The sequence below is a fragment of the Myxine glutinosa genome, chromosome 5 (genome assembly GCF_964187855.1).
Source record: "Myxine glutinosa chromosome 5, kmMyxGlut1.1, whole genome shotgun sequence".
NCBI classification, from domain to species: Eukaryota; Metazoa; Chordata; class Myxini; order Myxiniformes; family Myxinidae; genus Myxine; species Myxine glutinosa.
In genome coordinates, this window is record NC_136265.1 from 14,453,698 (window position 1) to 14,475,738 (window position 22,041).

Genomic DNA, 22,041 nt, shown 5'->3' on the forward strand with positions numbered 1-22,041 from the left:
AGGAGGAAACCTTTGCTGTCCAGAAAGAACATCAGGGCAAGACTAAAGTTTGCCAATGAACAACTAGGCAAAGACCAGCACGAGGTGACTTTTGACTTATTTCCTGGGAGTCCTTGGTGTCCTTGCGTTTTATACCTATCCTGCCTCCCCCCAGGCCCTCTCCCTCCCACACATCTCCCGATGTCCTTGCTCTCAAATGTTGTGTTTGTGTGCTTCCTCCCCTTCTCTCCCCATCTTGTCGACTGCTCCCCTTTTTATATACTTTGTTTGCTTGTTTGTTTGATTTGTTTGTTTGATAAATGTTAGCTCTTTCACGAGTCTCGACTCTGTATAGAAAAAAAAAGAAAAAAAAAGACATGTTTGGCGAAAACCAAAGACAGCATTTGACCACAAGAACCTGATACCAACTGTAAAGCATGGTGGTGGAAATATTATGGTTTGGGGCAGCTTTGCTGCATCAGGGCCTGGGCAGCTCACCATCATAGAATCCACTATGAATTCTTCATTGTACCAGAGGGTGCTTGAGGATAATGTGAGGCCATCTGTCGGAAAGTTGAAGCTCAACCGAAGGTGGACCTTGCCACATGACAATGACCCTAAACATACCAGTAAATCCACCAAGGAATGGCTGAAAAGAAAGAAATGGAGGGTTCTGGAATGGCCAAGTCAAAGCCCGGATCTAAATCCCATCGAGATGTTGTGGGGGGATTTGAAACGAGCTGTGCATGCAAGAAACCCCTCAAACATCGCACAGCTGAAAGAATTCTGCATGGAGGAGTGGGCAAAAAGTTCTCCCAGTCGATGTCAGAGACTGGTAGACAGTTATAAGAAACGCCTACTTGAGGTTGTTTCTGCCAAAGGGGGCAATACCACCTATTAGAGCCAAGGGTGTACTTACTTTTTCCACATGCGAAATTTGCATTTATGTTTATTTAATTTATACAATGGACTGCAAAATGTAAATGTTTCATGATATTTGTAAAATTATATCACCTTTATCTATCAATATTGTTTAAATGAAGATCAAATATCTGTATGTTGAAACATGTTGAAAAAGTCAAAACTTTACATGGGGTGTACTTACTTTTTCACGTGACTGTATACATATATACAGACTTGGCATTTAATATGGAATATTTCTTTTTTCTTGACTTTGGTTTACTTTCTGAACTCCGTACATCAATCTGGTGAGTTTCTTTTACGCTTCGGTGATTTCTTTGTTTGAAGAACCATCTCACTGATTGTCTGTTGCAGCAAGAAGTCAATAACAGGATTATATCACAGGTGGCGTGACAAAATGTACGGACAGGTACATTTGACGATTGGCTTCACAATCGGGTATATAAGGGTTGTTGCGTTCTGTATTAGTGGAAAACAACTGCTGCAAGTCTGCAAAAGTTATTGCCGCTTCCCCTGGAGATGGTCCGTCAACTCGACAACACTGTTTGTCATGGAGTGGTGGCTTTACGAAATTCCGGCATGAAACAGCGTGCTATTGCTTGGCAGTATGGCATCACTCAAGGTCAGGTGTCAAAGATCCTGAAACGAAATGCTCAGAGGGGTGTCCCTACTCCAATGCCGAGGCCAGGACGTCCCCGCAGAACCACAAGGAGGGATGATCGCCAGCTGCACCGGTTAGGCCGCAATGGCCGTACCAATTCAGCTAATCGGCTTAGGGCTGAGTGGCAGCAACTGACAAATGTGCCTGGATCCAGAAGGCTAGTCAACCAATGACTGGTTCAAGCAGGCTATCGTGCCAGGCGTCCCCTGAGAAAGCCACGTCTGACCAGACAACACCGCCAGCGCCGATTGCAGTGGGCCGGAGAGCACCATCAATGGCAGCCAGGACACTGGAATCACGTGATCTTCAGTGACGAGTCTAGATTTCTGGTCTATCGTCAAGATGGCCGCGTCCGAGTGCGCAGACAAGTGCATGAAGCCTACAACGAAGATTGTATAGTGCCAAGAGTCCAAGCTGGAGGTGGTGGGGTGACCGTTTGGGCTGCTTTTCATGCAGGGGGCAAAACTGACCTGGTTGTTCTGAATGGAAACCTGAACCAGTTCAAGCTGTCGTGGGAGGAACGAAAAAAGCAAGCGAGGTCTCGTCGTGGGCATGGCGAAAAGGGCAAGAGCTCAGGGGTGTCCTCGCGAAGTCCAAAAAGCAAGAGAATGAAATACGATCCACGCAGGCTTTTACCAGATCCGCCCACGCCTCCAAAATGTTCCACAGCCTCCCATTGGCTGAGGTATGTCGCATCATGGCGACGGGTTCCCGGCTCGCCATTGGCCACGTGGGCCGTGCTTTTGGCCACGCCTTCCTGCACATTAGTAATGGCTTCTCCCAGCCACACGAAGGCTTTACATCCTGCCTAACTCAACGCATATTTGGTCTTTATTACTACACAATGGGAAAGGGCTAATCTTTACATTCAATAAGACATAGCTAACTACTGCAGGCTACATGTTGTCATGTAATTTAACTATAGGGGGTTTGCCTTTATGGCACAACCGCAACAATATATATATATATATATATATACATATATATATTAAAAAAAAAAAAAAAAAAAAAAAAAAAAATATATATACTGTATATACATATATATATATATATATAATTATATATATATATATATATATATGTATATTTATTTATTTATATATATATATATTTATATATATATATATATATATATATATATATATATATATATATATACATACATACATACATACATACATACATACATACATATATATATATACTGAAACGCAAAAGAAACTTACCACCTTTGAAACCTTTAAATATCAACAATAACACTGCGTGTAGTAAATGTGTGAACTTATTTGTGGACAATAGTGTCCTCACTGTCAGACAAAACGGTCACGGATGGTCACTTGAACCTTCAATGGTCACTTCATAGCACAGCTGTTGATCAGCCGTTTTGACTGTCAGTGATTAGCCAAGGGGTACGGGATGATTTTAATGAGCTGCACGTGATGTCTTGATATTGGCTTTAAAAAGGCCAGTGCAAAATGGGCATTTCAATCAACATGCCACGATTGTCAAGGGATCAACGGCAGCGTGCCCTGGGCATGCTGCAAGGCGGACTGAGCTACCGTGAGGTGGCACGTCGCCTTGGCTGTTCACACCAGAGGATATCGGCCTTGACTCATTGCTTGACTCATCGCTGAAACAGAACCTTGACTCATCGCTGAAAGCGACCTCGTTCCACTGCGCCAAGGTCCACCGCTGATGCTGCTGGCACCATCTCTGTCGGTTGCGGCGATGGGCAGCCGTCATCACGGGCCCTCTGTATGGTCTTCTGGCAGTCAGACCATAGTCATGCAGTCGTCTTCGTGCAGTATCATTGGAGATCCGTGGGTTTGCACGCCCCGGAGTTTCTGCCGCAGTGCGGGATGCTGGACGGAATCGATCCCGCAGGTGACTTCGGACCATCTGCCTGTCCTGCCTTGCAGTGGTGACTCTTGGCCTCCCTGATCGAGGTCTGTCATCTGCAGAGTTGGGGAGGGTGTCTCTGTCCACCAGGGCCGATATTGTCTGGTGTGAACAGCCAAGGCGACGTGCCACCTCACGGTAGCTCAGTCCGCCTTGCAGCATGCCCAGGGCACGCTGCCGTTGATCCCTTGACAATCGTGGCATGTTGATTGAAATGCCCATTTTGCACTGGCCTTTTTAAAGCCAATATCAAGACATCACGTGCAGCTCAATAAAATCATCCCGTACCCCTTGGCTAATCACTGACAGTCAAAATGGCTGTTCAACAGCTGTGCTGTGAAGTGACCATTGAAGGTTCAAGTGACCATCCGTGACCGTTTTGTCTGACAGTGAGGACACTATTGTCCACAAATAAGTTCACACATTTACTACACGCAGTGTTATTGTTGATATTTAAAGGTTTCAAAGGTGGTAAGTTTCTTTTGCGTTTCAGTATATATATATATGACGGCATCTCTTGGCAATGTCCTGCCCATGGCTTTCGCCAATAATTATAAGCAAAGATTTGCGGTTGGGAGTATATCCAAATGATTTTGGATATACTCCCAACCGCAAATCTTTGCTTATATATATATATAATATATATATATACAGTCGGATCTTGACATTTGTGGTCCCAACATCCATGGACCCCGTGTATTCGCGGTTGATAAAATTTGGCGACCTTGTGCTTCACATATTATCGTTTTTTTGCGGGTGCAAAAAATAACATCTCTCACTGGACAGTGGACATGCACATGACACTTCTAAAAGCATGTTCCACGTATCACAGATTTCGCTGTACGTGCACAACCACGCGATTTGACATTCTTTTTGTGAGCGTATGCACAGTTTTTCGTGGAAGTATTCATGGTTTGTTTGACCTGGTTCGACATTTGTGGCCCTGTACTTCGCATATTTGCGGTTTTTTGCGGCGTATTCGTGGTTTTTCACGGGATCTTTATTTCTGTTATGCATCACAAACCGCCGGAAACCTATTCCTCCTTTTCCCATTGAAACAATGCCCCCACATTCGCGGATTCAACATTCACGGCATTTTCCAGGAACGTATCCCCCGCGAATGTTGAGGTCCGATTCTATATATATATATATATATACATATTAAACATTAGCAAGAGTACCCCGTGTTGCCCGGCGTGAATTTTTATTTATTTTTTCTATTTTTTTTGTGGGTGCCCAAAACACTTTCCTACACCTTCTAAAGAAAATTTATATTTACGAGTAATATGATAAAACACACACACACACACACACACACACACACACACACACACACACACACACACACACACTGATCGGGGATAATTGAATATTACCTTTCCCATAGCTACAAAGGCTCAGACATTATAGATCGATTTTGAAAAATCCCCCAAAAAATCGAACTTTTTTTTTTCAATTTGTTTTTTTTGTCTACAAGACCCCCTGACACTGACTGATGAACCACTGAAAGAACCGTAAAGCCATCCCTGAGAAAATGGCGACACATACACACAGACAGACAAACGGCTCTCTTCTAGTATAGATATGAATATTTTTTATTCATGGATACACCTTGTTATACCTTTTGTCATGGACCATTGTATCCCTTTGGTAGAACTTTCTGAATGCTCTCATATGTATTCAGTACTGCTGCATAGAATTTGTTTATATACTTATTGTGCCATTCATTTCCTAATCTGAATATTTATTAATTTTACGTGATGAACCTGCGATACCTTTTACACAAAGGATGTGATGAACACGCTGTACATGGTTTACCCCAAGGATGTGATCATTAAACGTGGGAAACCTATTAATTTATTGTCTCGTACCTTGTCGTACACTTACGCAGTGAGATGTGCAAGCGACATCCTTACGCACTCACATTGCAAAGTCCCAGCATGGACGGACCTTGGCAGGGATGGATGGTGCTCAATCACAATGACAAGTGCATCAATGCCTTTGGGTTTCAAAGCTACAACTTTGTGCAAAAGAAAGAACTCGACATTAAGTGGACCGTACGCACTCTTGAGCAGTAAATAACACTTTGCCCAAATCCCGTCTTTTTTTTTCTTTCTTTTTTTCCCCAAAATATCGAGCCGATTCCAAAATGATGTTTTCTGGGGGGAGTTTTTTTTTTTTTTACACAACTAACCTCTCTCATGATTTTGTCTTTGCAGCCACCCAGTACAGCTCCCAGCGAATTCAAGATGACTGGTGGACATACAAGGACAGCGTGCAAGGAAGTTTTGTTCCAGGTCAGTTACTGTCGTTTACGCAGTTCAACCTGAATTGCCCGGCTTGCCTTGCTTGGCGTTGGTTGATGATGTGAACATTTACAAATATATATGACCATTGAATGATGCATATTTTGGTGGTGGACCTCTGATGCTATCTAAAAAAGATCTGTCTTTGGATTCCGAACTCATTTTTCCTGAAGTTTATCCTCTAAGATAAATTATTCTACATGACACAGCTTCTGTTCCTTCATTTTCGTCTACTGATTACATAGTGCGGATTGGCCATTGCACTTTTTAAGACCAATTCATGTATTTCTTGGTGAGGACCGACATTTTTTTCTGCCTTCAGCTATGAAGTCGTCACAGAGGATACATGGATGATACAAAAACCCATACATATTTCTTCAAGTATTGTCGTGTCCCCGGGGTTAAGACCCCAAGAGGACGAATGGCCAAAACGAGCTTTAACTCTGAGGCGTATACCCAACTTGGCGGTAGTGACATGCGCGGGAAGGTTCAAGGTCTTGCCTGATCGGGAACACACAGAGGGGTTATCCGATCCCCACAGACACAGAGACGGGACAGCAAAATCCACAATACAAGGAAAGTAAAATTAGACAAATAATGATTTAATGAAAATAAATGCAGGTAACAATGAAAGGTGAGGTAAAAACTTAAATTCCTAAATGAGGGACCCTTCACTCAGGCTCGTATACAAACAAGGGGAAAACGAAAGTAAAAATAAAACTTTTATAATCGGCCGAACTCAGCTTTGCGTCCCCAAATGGCTGGTAAGGCTGCTGGTCGTCACCTCGAACTACTGCGCGGGAAACGTGCAAAATGGCGTGGAATCGCGCCCACAGCCAGCCGCCTGCGTGAGACAAGCAGGCAGGATCCCTCTTTGTTTCGCTCATGACCCCCTCCTTCTCCGCAGGGCACCACCGTCAACCAACACCTCCTCCTCCCACGTTGCAAAAAGTCCCAAAGCCCCGACACGTCTCCTCACATGCGCACCCAAAACCACAGCATCCACCCATGACGCGGAGAGAGAGAGAGAGAGAGAGAGAGAGAGAGAGAGAGAGAGAGAGAGAGAGAGAGAGAGAGAGAGAGAGAGAGAGAGAGAGAAAGAAAGAGAGAGAGAAAGAGAAAGAGAAAGAGAAAGAGAGAGAGAAAGAGAAAGAGAAAGAGAAAGAGAAAGAGAAAGAGAAAGAGAAAGAGAAAGAGAAAGAGAAAGAGAAAGAGAAAGAGAAAGAGAAAGAGAAAGAGAAAGAAGGCAAGACAAAGAAGGCAAGACACGTCTTTTTGCCTTCTCCAGAATGTTCCACGCTCACGTCACACTCTCTGTCCAATCACCGAGCGCTACTCAATCACGAAGGCCAGGGCGTGGCCTCCCAGGGAGTCTAATCTCTCTTCGGGAATGTTCCGATGACGTCGAAAACCGTGAGGCGGGGCTTGCGTGCTGATCGGCAAATGTGCTGGGTGTTGGTTAGCCTTGGTGGCGTTGTGAGCGAATGAGTCCATTTACAGTGCGATCGTTGTAGTTATTGTGGCATCCCTTTGTGATGCAATAACAACAAAGGGAAAAATCACAGGGCAATTACACACTGGGGTTTATCCTTAAGCCCTACCTAATTATCATAGCAAAACCTCTCGTATGGAGACACATAGGTTACGTGGCACCATCTTCGATAAATATAAAAACTTTTCACCTCTATATCTGAAACTGCTCCATGGAAAAAAAATGAAAGGTGGCTCATTGTAAAGTGCTCCACATGGAGAACTAGAACGGCACTCAGTAAAGAGCATACCTCCACCTGGTTGGCCATATCACTCAATGGTGAAGAATCACTTTAAAATTCTACTAGCTGGATCCGGATTCGGACCTTCACCAAAATTGAATAGATTCTTCCTTGTCACACACACAGCCGGTCCACCAGGTTTTGTCCAAATCCGTCCACAACTTTTTGAGATCTCCTGCTTTATATTGATTTTAGCCATATCACTCAATGGTGAAGAATCACTTAAAAAATTAAATAATTCTCATATCTAAATCCATATTCAGATCTTCACCAAAATCGAATCGATTCTTCTTTGTCACACACACACAATCTGTCCACAAAGGTTCGTCCAAATCCATCCATAACTTTTTGAGATATCCCGCAATGTATAGTTTTTGGCCCGATCTCACAAGGGTGAAGAATCACTTAAAAATTAAATAATTCCCATATCCGAATCCATATTCAGATCTTCACCAATATCGAATCTATTTGTCCTTGTCAGACACCCAACCGGTCCACCAAGTTTTGTCCAAATCCGCACAGACACGGCACACGTCATAATTACACATTACTCCTGGACGGCTTCACGGCACACGTACGGAACACGGCACACATATGGCACACGTGCAGCACACGGCACACGTAAGGCACACGACACACATACGGCACACGTACGGCACACAGCACACATACAGCACACGTATGCAACCGATTGTTTAACCATGCTTTTTGCTTCGCAAGCGCAAGGTAATTATAGTAGCCGAATCCGGATCTTCACCAAAATCTAATCATTTTGTCCTTGTGACATACGCTACATCTCTGCCAAATTTCGTCCGAATCCGTCCACAACTTTTTGAGATCTTTTGTTCACAAACAAATAGACAGACAAACAGACAGGGGTGAAAACATAACATCCATCGACCTTTGGTGGCGGAGGTAATAACATATGTTAATGATGATGTCATAAGTGCCTTCATTACGATGTCATAAATCGACAAGTAGAACGCTTGGTCTGATCAATGTGACATTTATTGAGCGTGATCTAGGGATAAACATTAAATTGGTCGAGAAAAAAATTTGATGCAGTCATTGGTCACGTGGTTTGGCAGCCATCTTTTTACGGCCTAGACCAGGGCTGTAGAAATTATATTGTGTGGATTTCTACTCATGTGTAGTCATATGGTGGTTAGATGCTTGCTGGTGGGTGATAAAGTAGCACTCTGCCGATAGTCCCAAGGGAAACCAAAGAACAGTGAAGTACGGTACAGTATTTATCCGCTCCACGTTATTGTGCCCTTTTAGCTCAAACCCCCTCTCGAGTCGAAAGTCCGTGTAAAAAAAAACCTTTTCTTCTTCAACCTCCTACTTCAGCCTCATGTACCCAGAGTTGATTGGTTGTTCCTGGTTTTAAACTACGCCCACTGGGAGCACGTCAGTATGTGAGGAACGAGCTTGGTGAATTGATTGATTCTGCCTGCACCGTCTGTTCATGTAGAGAATGATGCATGTAAAATGAGAAGTCACTACAGGGCAATGTCGTCTGGAAGAGCATTTGGCTGTCCGTCCGGTGTAAGTATGTTTCTCACAAACGTCCACCAATCAGAGCTGAGGATCGGTCACATGACAGCGGGGCAGCAAATCCTCCACTCGGCAGATCCAAGCCCAGCTACGCCATTGTTAGACACGTAACTTCCCGGGGCACTCTGGGTCTTGTGACGTCACTTTTCTCCTTTGGTAAGCGTGGGTCAATTAAGGAAGATGTCCCCTCCCCTGAACACCAACCCACGTGGTTTATCCGTGCTCTATCCACTCAGTGCTGAGCATCAAAGAAGGAAACAGCTCCTGCTATTTGCATCGTATTTAGCATGATTTGTCCGGGATTCGAACCATGACCCCCCCCCCAGACCCAGAGTGCACGCTCTAACCATTGTACCTGTTTAGCTGTTTTATATCGCAATTTTCAAGTTTGTAAAGCTGATATAACGTTGACATGAGATTAATCTTAATTGCATTTATATCGTTCGTTTCAGAAAACAATTTGTGAAATATAATTGAAAGAAAACTAAAGAAACACAACGGAGTCCTGTTCCACTAATTGATCACATCAATGAGTATTAGACTTCACGGGACTCAAACATCATTAAAATATAAAACAAAAATTCATCCACATTACAAACTTGAACATTAGGACTAATTTGGAAACTGCATAGAGATTTAACATAATGCAATAACTCTCAAAATAACATCGTTAACATATTATTTAATTAAAAGCCAGGCACATCAGAGCTCAAATAGTTTTCATTAATATTCTTTCCAAGGAACTGAAGTATCCAATTTCATTGCATCTATTATGGAGTTGGATACTCTCTGCAAATGACACAAAGGGTGTCTTTGTAGTTACAGAGGTACGGCAGGGTATTGATGAAGAAGATCCACTAACATGCGATCGATATTTATCGACATCGTCCCCGTCCTGTATATTATGAAATAATGAGAAATTTTGTTAGGAAACTGACAAATGCCAATAGCTATAAAAGGAGATTCAGAATGCCAACAAAGCATAATCCCAATAAATTATACTCACCGCAATGTGATACATTGAAAAACTAGAAGCGGCACTCAGTAGAGAGCATACCTCAGCAGATTGGCCATATCACTCAATGGTGAAGAATCACTTTAAAATTCTACTAGCCGGATCTGGATCCGGATCTTCACCAAAATGGAATTGGTTCTCGCTTGTCACACACACAACCTCTCCACCAAGTTTTGTCCAAATCAATCCATAACTTTTTGAGATATCCCACAATGTATAGTTTTTGGCCCTATCTCCCAATGGTGAAGAATCACTTACAAATTAAATAATTCTCATATCCGAATCCATATTCAGATCTTCACCAAAATAGAATCTGTTTGTCTTTGTCAGACACCCAACCGGTCCACCAAGTTTCGTCCAAATCCGTCCACAACTTTTTGAGATATCCTGCTGTGTTTCATTTTTGGCCATATCTCCCAATAGTAAAGAATCACTTTAAAAGTTCTAGTAGCCGGATCCGAATCCGGATCTTCACCAAAATCGAATCGTTTCGTCCTTGTGACATACGCTACATCTCTGCCAAATTTCGTCCAAATCTGTCCACAACCTTTTGAGATATCCTGCTACGTTTCGTTTTTGGCCATATCTCCCAATATGAAGAATCACTTTTAAAATTCTAGTAGCCGGATCCGAATCCGGATCTTCACCAAAATCGAATCGTTTCGTCCTTGTGACATACGCTACATCTCTGCCAAATTTCGTCCGAATCCGTCCACAACCTTTTGAGATATTTTGTTCACAAACAAACAAACAAACAAACAAACAAACAGACTGGGGTGAAAACATAACCTCCATCCACCTTTGGTGGCGGAGATAACTAGAAAGAGCAATCAGAGATTGCAGACCCTCGCCAGGACGTGTTTTCAATTGTCTTTTAAGGCTTTTGTGTTACAACAAATATGGCGGCCGAACCACGTGACCGATGACGTCATTATTTTTTTATTAAAAAATTTATCCCTAGATGATGCTCAAGAAATTTTATCTTGATTGGATGAAGTTTTGTACTTGTCGAATTATGATGTCATAATGGAGGCACCTATGACATCATCATTAACATATGTTATTCCACATGGAGAGTTCTTCACAATGAGCGATGTCTAAATTTTTTGAATGCAGCGCTTTCAGAGATATAGAGGTGCAAAGTTTTTTGTTTTTCCCAAGATGGCGGCCATACCACGTGACCTATGACGTCATAATTATCATCTTACTATAATTCACCAAATGTCCGTCCGTCCGTTTGAAGGTACCGCAAAAACGGCTCAACCGATCGCAACGATATTTTGGGTGGGTATTCCTGGGACCCCTGGGAGTAAAATAGGCTATATTGTTTTTCCAAGTTTTCCAATTTTCCCATTTTCCAGTTTTTCCAAACACGATGGAATAATATTTACCCATATGAACAGTGATGTGGCTTTTGTTGAAATTCTACAAATACTGTTTATTCTACGTGCCAGGAGAGAGTAGATCGACTCCTGACGAACTCTTCCGATATAAACGTGTGGCTCCGAAGTACCATGACAGCGTGTGCAAAGCGACTGAGAAACAGGTGTAGCGGCCGCTTCCATGTTACAGATTCAGTGCGCACTCTTTACACATAAATGTGCGACTGAGAAAGACATGTAGCGGCCGCTTCCGTTTTGCGGAATTCAATCTTTTTTCAAAATTGGCGCCATGTACTGTTTAGATTTTGATGATTTGCGTGTGATATGGTTTAACGGATGTTTATATGAATCGTTAAAAAAAAAAAAGAAGCCTTCAATTTCTGATATTTTGCCTTTTCATTTGGGTCTCCCAATTGAAGCCCCGCCCGTAAGGGCGGGTACCGTTGCTAGTTAAAAAAAAAATTAAAAAAATTGCGTCTACGGTGAAACTTTCCTGTCAATCGGACCAAGGGTTGCAGAGAAAATCATATTTATTTTGTGCGGACAAACAAACAAACAGACAGACAGACAAACAAACTGACTCAAATGCAATACCCTCTCCTCTGACGACGGTAAAAATGTTATCCTCGTACTCTAAAATCCCATCATTATTTGCCTCAACCAATAGGGGGAACCAGTATGTGCTTTACAACAGCGAAGAGTATGTGTGAACACAGTGAGTGTGTGTGTGTGCATGTGAACACTGTGTGTGAGTCCGCACAATAAATTTGAATACTGTGTGTGAGTCCATCCAAAACCTTAATCTTTTCTACCCTCTTCTTCCGTTTTCTTTCCTGAAAGTCCTAGTAGTGTCCATCTTGTTTATCCCGTGCACCCCACCCCATCCCTCTCTCTTCCACAGATCTCCCGATGTCCCTGTTCTCTACTCTTGTTGTGCTTTCCTCTCCCTCTTGTCTTCCGCTCCTTTTATTATGTTTCATGTGTGTTTCTGTTGCTGTTTTTGTTTATATTTTTGTGTTTTATGTGTTAGCTCTCACACGAGCCTCAACTTGTATGCAAAAAAAGGTACAAGAGGAAGAGGGGTTCGCAAAGTTCTACAGATGAGATAATCGCGATAATCCAACGCAGGCCAACTGAATTTTTTTTTCAATAAATCACATCACACCAGTTTATTTTCAGTCTACGACAGGATGAAGGCCTCACTCAACTCACGCTGGGAGTATTGGTATACTCACCGTACTTACCAAGCGCGGATGGTGAGCGTTTGGGTGGGAATTTGTAATTTGTTCAGGGTGATTGGAATGTTAATGGGGTGGGGTTATGTTAATTAGTTAGGGATTATGGTTAATTAATCCCCTGTATGTAATGGCCTCTGTTAGTATTCCTCTGTTCCTTATGACACATGCAGCACACACACCTAGACAGAAATCGCGCATTTATAACTCTAAATAAAAACCAACCGGAAGCAGGACATTGAAAACGACCGTGGATACCACCTACCTGTGACGGCGATAACTCGCCCACTCAACATGAAAGACACCCCAGGATGTTACATGTCCACCAATTAATGCCAGCATGTGGGACACCCAGCACAATGTCCATCTGAGGGACGGTGCACTTCGTGATGGAACACCCTGTCTGCGAAGCACCGATCCAACAGGTTATAGTTGAGTCGGGAATTGGTTGAGTGGTTGAGTGGGACCGTTCAAAGGTAAGTGGACGACTGTCGGACTTTCAATATACAAGAATGTTTAATTGGCAAGAAAATGTACAAATGTGTATTGTACATCTGTTATTGTAGGTAGAACTTCAATGTACTCTTTAATTGCTGAAATACAAATTGGAACTTACCAGCTGAGACCTTTCAAGAAAACTAGCAGAAAGAAAAAGTAAAAAATTCTAACTAGTCTTTTAAATGTAAACATCTTTGCACATATTTCATTGTGGATGTAAGTCCGTTACTATTGACAGAACAATGAATTGTCGTGTGGTCTAAAGGTTCCCTGCACTAACTTCCAGCCTACGCGAGCACAATGCGCGCATCGTATGTTGCTGAAACGTGGGCTTTAATTTGGCATCAAATAAACAGTGGCCGGATTGTTTTGTCACGTGGGACTGGGCTCGAGAGAGGGTTTGGGGTCACAGGTTTGGGCCTAAGGGAGTGCGAACATGCTACCAGCTGGCAGGCTGACCACTCATTCGTCCCGCGTCGCAGTCGGGCTCCCAGCTCCCAAAGAGCCTCCCGCACACACCCCATGGCCTCCATACGCTCGCCAGGCTTCGCAGCCATCTGCCGAGGGCAACTTGGCAAAGTGTCGGAATGGTGTGTGGTGACACGTTGCTTGTTAACTTTATAACTGACAAGAGTATCTCTGCCGGAACATTTGTTTGTGCGTATCGGTCTTCATTCGGGTTTCCAACAGGACATGTGAGAACTTAAAAAGTATCGTAAGTTTTTTGGAATCTCAGCAGGACCGATCTGCACAACACAACCAAACCACCCAGCACAATCAAACCACCCAGCACAACCAAACCATCCAGCACAACCAAACCACCCAGTACAATCAAACCATCCAGCACAATCAAACCACCCAGCACAACCAAACCACCCAGCACAATCAAACCACCCAGCACAATCAAACCACCCAGCACAACCAAACCACCCAGCACAATCAAACCACCCAGCACAACCAAACCATCCAGCACAACCAAACCACTCAGTACAATCAAACCATCCAGCACAATCAAACCACCCAGCACAACCAAACCACCCAGCACAATCAAACCACCCAGCACAACCAAACCATCCAGCACAATCAAACCACCCAGCACAACCAAACCACCCAGCACAATCAAACCACCCAGCACAACCAAACCATCCAGCACAACCAAACCACTCAGTACAATCAAACCATCCAGCACAATCAAACCACCCAGCACAACCAAACCACCCAGCACAATCAAACCACCCAGCACAACCAAACCACCCAGCACAATCAAACCACCCAGCACAACCAAACCTTCCAGCACAATCAAACCACCCAGCACAACCAAACCACCCAGCACAATCAAACCACCCAGCACAACCAAACCACCCAGCACAACCAAACCACCCAGCACAACCAAACCACCCAGCACAATCAAACCACCCAGCACAACCAAACCACCCAGCACAATCAAACCACCCAGCACAATCAAACCACCCAGCACAACCAAACCACCTAGCACAACCAAACCATCCAGCACAACCAAACCACCCAGCACAATCAAACCACCCAGCACAATCAAACCACCCAGCACAATCAAACCACCCAGCACAACCAAACCACCTAGCACAACCAAACCATCCAGCACAACCAAACCACCCAGCACACCAAATCACCCAGCACAATCAAACCACCCAGCACAATCAAACCACCGAGCACAACCAAATCACCCAGCACAATCAAACCACCCAGCACAACCAAATCACCCAGCACAATCAAACCACCTAGCACAACGAAAATCACCCAGCACAATCAAACCACCCAGCACAACCAAACCACCCAGCACAATCAAACCACCCAGCACACCGAATCACCCAGCACAATCAAACCACCCAGCACAATCAAACCACCCAGCACACCAAATCACCCAGCACAATCAAACCACCCAGCACAATCAAACCACCCAGCACACCAAATCACCCAGCACAATCAAACCACCCAGCACAATCAAACCAACTAGCACAACGAAAATCATCCAGCACAATCAAACCACCCAGCACAACCAAACCACACAGCACAATCAAACCACCCAGCACACCGAATCACCCAGCACAATTAAACCACCCAGCACAATCAAACCACCCAGCACAATCAAACTATCCAGCACAACCAAACTATCCAGCACAAACAAACTATCCAGCACAACCAAACCATCCAGCACAACCTAACCACCCAGCACAACCAAATCACCCAGCACAACCAAATCACCCAGCACAACCAAATCACCCAGCACAATCAAACCACCGAGCACAACCAAATCACCCAGCACAATCAAAGCACCCAGCACAACCAAACCACCCAGCACAACCAAATCACCCAGCACAACCAAATCACCCAGCACAACCAAATCACCCAGCACAACCAAATCACCCAGCACAACCAAACCACCCAGCACAACCAAACCACCCAGCACAATCAAACCACCGAGCACAACCAAATCACCCAGCACAATCAAACGACCCAGCACAACGAAAATCACCCAGCACAATCAAACCACCTAGCACAACCAAATCACCCAGCACAACCAAACCACCCAGCACAACCAAATCACCCAGCACAATCAAACCACCAAGCACAACCAAATCACCCAGCAAAATCAAACCACCTAGCACAACGAAAATCACCCAGCACAATCAAACCACCCAGCACAACCAAACCACCCAGCACAATCAAACCACCCAGCACAATCACACCACCTAGCACAACCAAATCACCCAGCACAATCAAACCACCTAGCACAACCAAATCACCCAGCACAATCAAACCACCCAGCACAACCAAACCACCCAGCACAATCAAACCACCCAGCACAATCACACCACCTAGCACAACCAAATCACCCAGCACAATCAAACCACCTAGCACAACCAAATCACCCAGCACAATCAAACCACCCAGCACAACCAAACCACCCCGCACAATCAAACCACCCAGCACAATCACACCACCTAGCACAACCAAATCACCCAGCACAATCAAACCACGTAGCACAACCAAACCATCCAGCACAATCAAACCATCCAGCACAATCAAACCACCTAGCACAACCAAATCACCCAGCACAATCAAACCACCTAGCACAACCAAACCATCCAGCACAATCAAACCATCCAGCACAATCAAACCACCCAGCACAACCAAACCACCTAGCACAACCAAACCACCCAGCACAATCAATCCACCCAGCACAACCAAACCACCCAGCACAACCAAACCACGCAGCACAATCAAACCATCCAGCACAATCAAACCACCCAGCACAACCAAACCACCCAGCGCAATCAAACCACCCAGCACAACCAAACCACCCAGCACAACCAAACCACCCAGCACAACCAAACCATCCAGCACAACCAAACCATCCAGCACAATCAAATCAACCAGCACAACCAAACCATCCAGCACAATCAAATCAACCAGCACAACCAAACCATCCAGCACAATCAAACCACCCAGCACAATCAAACCACCCAGCACAACCAAACCATCCAGCACAATCAAACCATCCAGCACAACCAAACCACCCAGCACAATCAAACCACCCAGCACAATCAAATCACCCCGCACAATCAAACCACCCAGCACAACCAAACCACCCAGCACAATCAAACCACACAGCACAATCAAACCACCCAGCACAACCAAACCACCCAGCACAACCAAACCACCCAGCACAATCAAACCACCCAGCACAACCAAACCACCCAGCACAATCAAACCACCCAGCATAACCAACCCACCCAGCACACCCAAACCATCCAGCACAATCAAACCACCCAGCACAACCAAACCACCCAGCACAATCAAACCACCCAGCATAACCAACCCACCCAGCACAACCAACACACCCAGCAGAACCAACCCACCCAGCACAACCAAACCATCCAGCACAACCAAACCATCCAGCACAATCAACCTATCCAGCACAACCAAACCACCCAGCATAACCAAACCACCCAGCACAACCAACCCACCCAGCACAACCAAACCACCCAGCATAACCAAACCACCCAGCACAATGAAACCACCCAGCACAACCAAACCACCCAGCACAATCAAACCACCCAGCACAACCAAATCACCCAGCATCATCAAACTATGCAGCACAATCAAACCACCTAGCACAACGAAAATCACCCAGCACAATCAAACCACCCAGCACAACCAAACCACCCAGCACAATCAAACCACCCAGCACACCAAATCACCCAGCACAATCAAACCACCCAGCACAATCAAACCATCCAGCACAATCAAACCACCCAGCACAATCAATCCACCCAGCACAACCAAACCACCCAGCACAACCAAACCACGCAGCACAATCAAACCATCCAGCACAATCAAACCACCCAGCACAACCAAACCACCCAGCGCAATCAAACCACCCAGCACAACCAAACCACCCAGCACAACCAAACCACCCAGCACAACCAAACCATCCAGCACAACCAAACCATCCAGCACAATCAAATCAACCAGCACAACCAAACCATCCAGCACAATCAAATCAACCAGCACAACCAAACCATCCAGCACAATCAAACCACCCAGCACAATCAAACCACCCAGCACAACCAAACCATCCAGCACAATCAAACCATCCAGCACAACCAAACCACCCAGCACAATCAAACCACCCAGCACAATCAAATCACCCCGCACAATCAAACCACCCAGCACAACCAAACCACCCAGCACAATCAAACCACACAGCACAATCAAACCACCCAGCACAACCAAACCACCCAGCACAACCAAACCACCCAGCACAATCAAACCACCCAGCACAACCAAACCACCCAGCACAATCAAACCACCCAGCATAACCAACCCACCCAGCACACCCAAACCATCCAGCACAATCAAACCACCCAGCACAACCAAACCACCCAGCACAATCAAACCACCCAGCATAACCAACCCACCCAGCACAACCAACACACCCAGCACAACCAACCCACCCAGCACAACCAAACCATCCAGCACAACCAAACCATCCAGCACAATCAACCTATCCAGCACAACCAAACCACCCAGCATAACCAAACCACCCAGCACAACCAACCCACCCAGCACAACCAAACCACCCAGCATAACCAAACCACCCAGCACAATGAAACCACCCAGCACAACCAAACCACCCAGCACAATCAAACCACCCAGCACAACCAAATCACCCAGCATCATCAAACTATGCAGCACAATCAAACCACCTAGCACAACGAAAATCACCCAGCACAATCAAACCACCCAGCACAACCAAACCACCCAGCACAATCAAACCACCCAGCACACCAAATCACCCAGCACAATCAAACCACCCAGCACAATCAAACCACCTAGCACAACGAAAATCACCCAGCACAATCAAACCACCCAGCACAACCAAACCACACAGCACAATCAAACCACCCAGCACACCGAATCACCCAGCACAATCAAACCACCCAGCACAATCAAACCACCCAGCACAATCAAACTATCCAGCACAACCAAACTATCCAGCACAACCAAACTATCCAGCACAACCAAACCATCCAGCACAACCAAACCACCCAGCACAACCAAATCACCCAGCACAACCAAATCACCCAGCACAACCAAATCACCCAGCACAATCAAACCACCGAGCACAACCAAATCACCCAGCACAATCAAAGCACCCAGCACAACCAAACCACCCAGCACAACCAAATCACCCAGCACAACCAAATCACCCAGCAGAATCAAACCACCCAGCACAACCAAACCACCTAGCACAACCAAACCATCCAGCACAATCAACCCATCCAGCACAACCAACCCACCCAGCACAACCAACCCACCCAGCATAACCAAACCATCCAGCACAACCAAACCACCCACCACAACCAAACCACCCAGCACAACCAAACCACCCAGCACAATCAAACCACCCAGACCACCTTTAGAGGCCATTTTCACCCCGCAGAGCAGGGGTTGGCCTTTTTGGGCACCTTGGTCCCCTTTTTGAAACAATGTTTTATGGCCGGATGCCCTTCCCGCCGCCAACCCTGTTAGTCACCTCTTGCGACACACAGGGAATTACCAGTGAACTGGTACTCAATTTGCCGACCTCGTGAGGTTGACAGGCTGAGTCAACCCCCCTGGCGTTAATTCAGCAATCGAACAGGATTCGAACCCAGGATCCTCGGATCCCAAGCCAGCACCCAAACCACTAAGCCAACGCCAGGCTCACCCAGCACAATCAAACCACCCAGCACAACCAAACCACCCAGCATAACCAAATCACCCAGCATCATCAAACCACCAGCGTAATTCTTACCAAGAGAGTGCTTCACCAGCATCATTACTCGTTTGTAAATATATAGTATGAATGATGATGACGATGATGATGGTAATGTATGATGATGATGCTAACGACTATACTTGCCAAGAGGCTACGATGACATTTCAGATGACATTGCAAGCGGTGTAGGTAAAGCTGACGCAGCCAAAATGAGTGTCACTTGCCCACGTGTTCATCATTGTTCAGTTTAAGAAACTTGTAATTGTGGTTTTGTTCGACAGAGTGAATAGTTCCCTTCTTTCACACCAAATGTGACCTCAGGCCACAATTGCTGTGCCTTCCTCTGCCAGATCCTAAGCCAGTGTTACAACATGGCTTTGTTACCGAGCCGAGCTGCCCTAGTCCTGTGAATATTACTGAAGGTTGTAATTCTTCACATCTTATTGTGCAATAAATTTTCGCTTAACTGCAGCACTGTCCCTCTGCATGCCAGACGCACAGCAGTTTGGTTTGATCAGAAACCCTTTTAGATAGACTGCCGCCTGCCCTGAATTTGACGCAAGTGTCTTTCTGACCTTGGTTATAAGCTGCTCTTGCGATTAAGTGGTCACGTGATGGGTTTCGAATCCGATTCTGCTCACCAATTCAGCAAGTATATATAATCATCGGCGGTGATGCCCCACATACTAATTATGTGATGCGCTATTAATTGCGTCACCCTTCTCTGTCACTTTGTGCTTTCTCCAATCTGCCCGGCACCCTAGGTTTATGATTCTCCTAAATCCTCTAATGACCACACACCAAAGCAAGAGCTACAAATGTGTGTTTCACGGAACCCTAATAAAGTGAAATGAAGTGAGAAATAAAGAAATATCTTAGGGCGTAAAACGCTAAAGTGGCATTTGCTTTCTGCACTCTAATGTGGCCGTATAATTAAATAATATGGAAATCCAAAAACATCCCAACTGCTAAATATTTACAAAAGCTGATGTTATTGCAGTGAAACGACTGGTGTGGTTTTTGTGTCGGAGAGTTTTTGGTAATCCAGTGAGTCGGCTGGCTCTTCATCCCTGGGATTGAATAACGTGCCGAATGACGAACTCTGGCCGCGCTCACAGTGTGGGCGATGCAAGACCAATAGACCAAGACCAAGACCAAGACCAATTGCAAGACCAAGACCCATACAATCTCCGCTTGTTGAAGGTATTGAATAAGCAAGAGGACAAATGAATCGAGGAGAGGAAACTTAGGGCGAATTTGATGGGGCTCACTCCTTGACAATCCTACAGTCTCCCATACTGCAGATTATACAAGCTCAAACAACTCGGCGTATTCTCAGCAGAGCAAATTCAATTTGCACAACTCACCGCCTGGCTGTTTAGAAGGCGGTGAGTGCAAAACGAAGACTCAGGTTCATTCTGCCCACCTGATTATCTCTCGCGTTGCCCCAACAAATACTGCGAAGTGGCATATTTTTCAGCTTCAACCACCACTTTTCTGTAAGATGATATGCATTGGGTGCTTGTGAGTTCAACGGATTTTGTACTGGTTAGTCAAATCAGTTTTTTTATTACCCAATCCAACCAGTTTAGTATTACCCAATCCAACCGGTTTAGTATTACCCAATCCAACCAGTTTAGTATTACCCAATCCAACCGGTTTAGTATTACCCAATACAACCAGTTTAGTATTACCCAATCCAACCAGTTTAGTATTACCCAATCCAACCAGTTTAGTATTACCCAATACAACCAGTTTAGTATTACCCAATCCAACCAGTTTAGTATTACCCAATCCAACCGGTTTAGTATTACCCAATACAACCAGTTTAGTATTACCCAATACAACCAGTTTAGTATTACCCAATCCAAGCGGTTTAGTATCACCCAATCCAACCAGTTTAGTATTACCCAATCCAACCAGTTTAGTATTACCCAATACAACCAGTTTAGTATTACCCAATACAACCAGTTTAGTATTACCCAATACAACCAGTTTAGTATTACCCAATCCAACCGGTTTAGTATTACCCAATCCAACCAGTTTAGTATTACCCAATCCAACCGGTTTAGTATTACCCAATCCAACCGGTTTAGTATTACCCAATCCAACCGGTTTAGTATTACCCAATCCAACCGGTTTAGTATTACCCAATCCAACCAGTTTAGTATTACCCAATCCAACCGGTTTAGTATTACCCAATCCAACCGGTTTAGTATTACCCAATCCAACCGGTTTAGTATTACCCAATCCAACCGGTTTAGTATTACCCAATACAACCAGTTTAGTATTACCCAATACAACCAGTTTAGTATTACCCAATACAACCAGTTTAGTATTACCCAATCCAACCAGTTTAGTATTACCCAATCCAACCGGTTTAGTATTACCCAATCCAACCAGTTTAGTATTACCCAATCCAACCAGTTTAGTATTACCCAATCCAACCGGTTTAGTATTACCCAATACAACCAGTTTAGTATTACCCAATCCAACCAGTTTCGTATTACCC

The 22,041-nt window shown here is 44.8% G+C and overlaps 1 protein-coding gene across 1 annotated transcript in view; it reads left to right on the top strand.

Annotated features, from left to right (window-relative positions):
- Nucleotides 1-22,041, top strand: part of CA10 (carbonic anhydrase 10 (inactive)) — a 484,303-nt gene that overhangs the window by 69,497 nt on the left and 392,765 nt on the right. Inside the window, exon 2 of the mRNA XM_068117755.2 lies at nucleotides 5,680-5,757. Coding sequence (XP_067973856.2) covers nucleotides 5,680-5,757 — 78 coding nt within the window. The remainder of the gene's footprint in view (nucleotides 1-5,679; nucleotides 5,758-22,041) is intronic.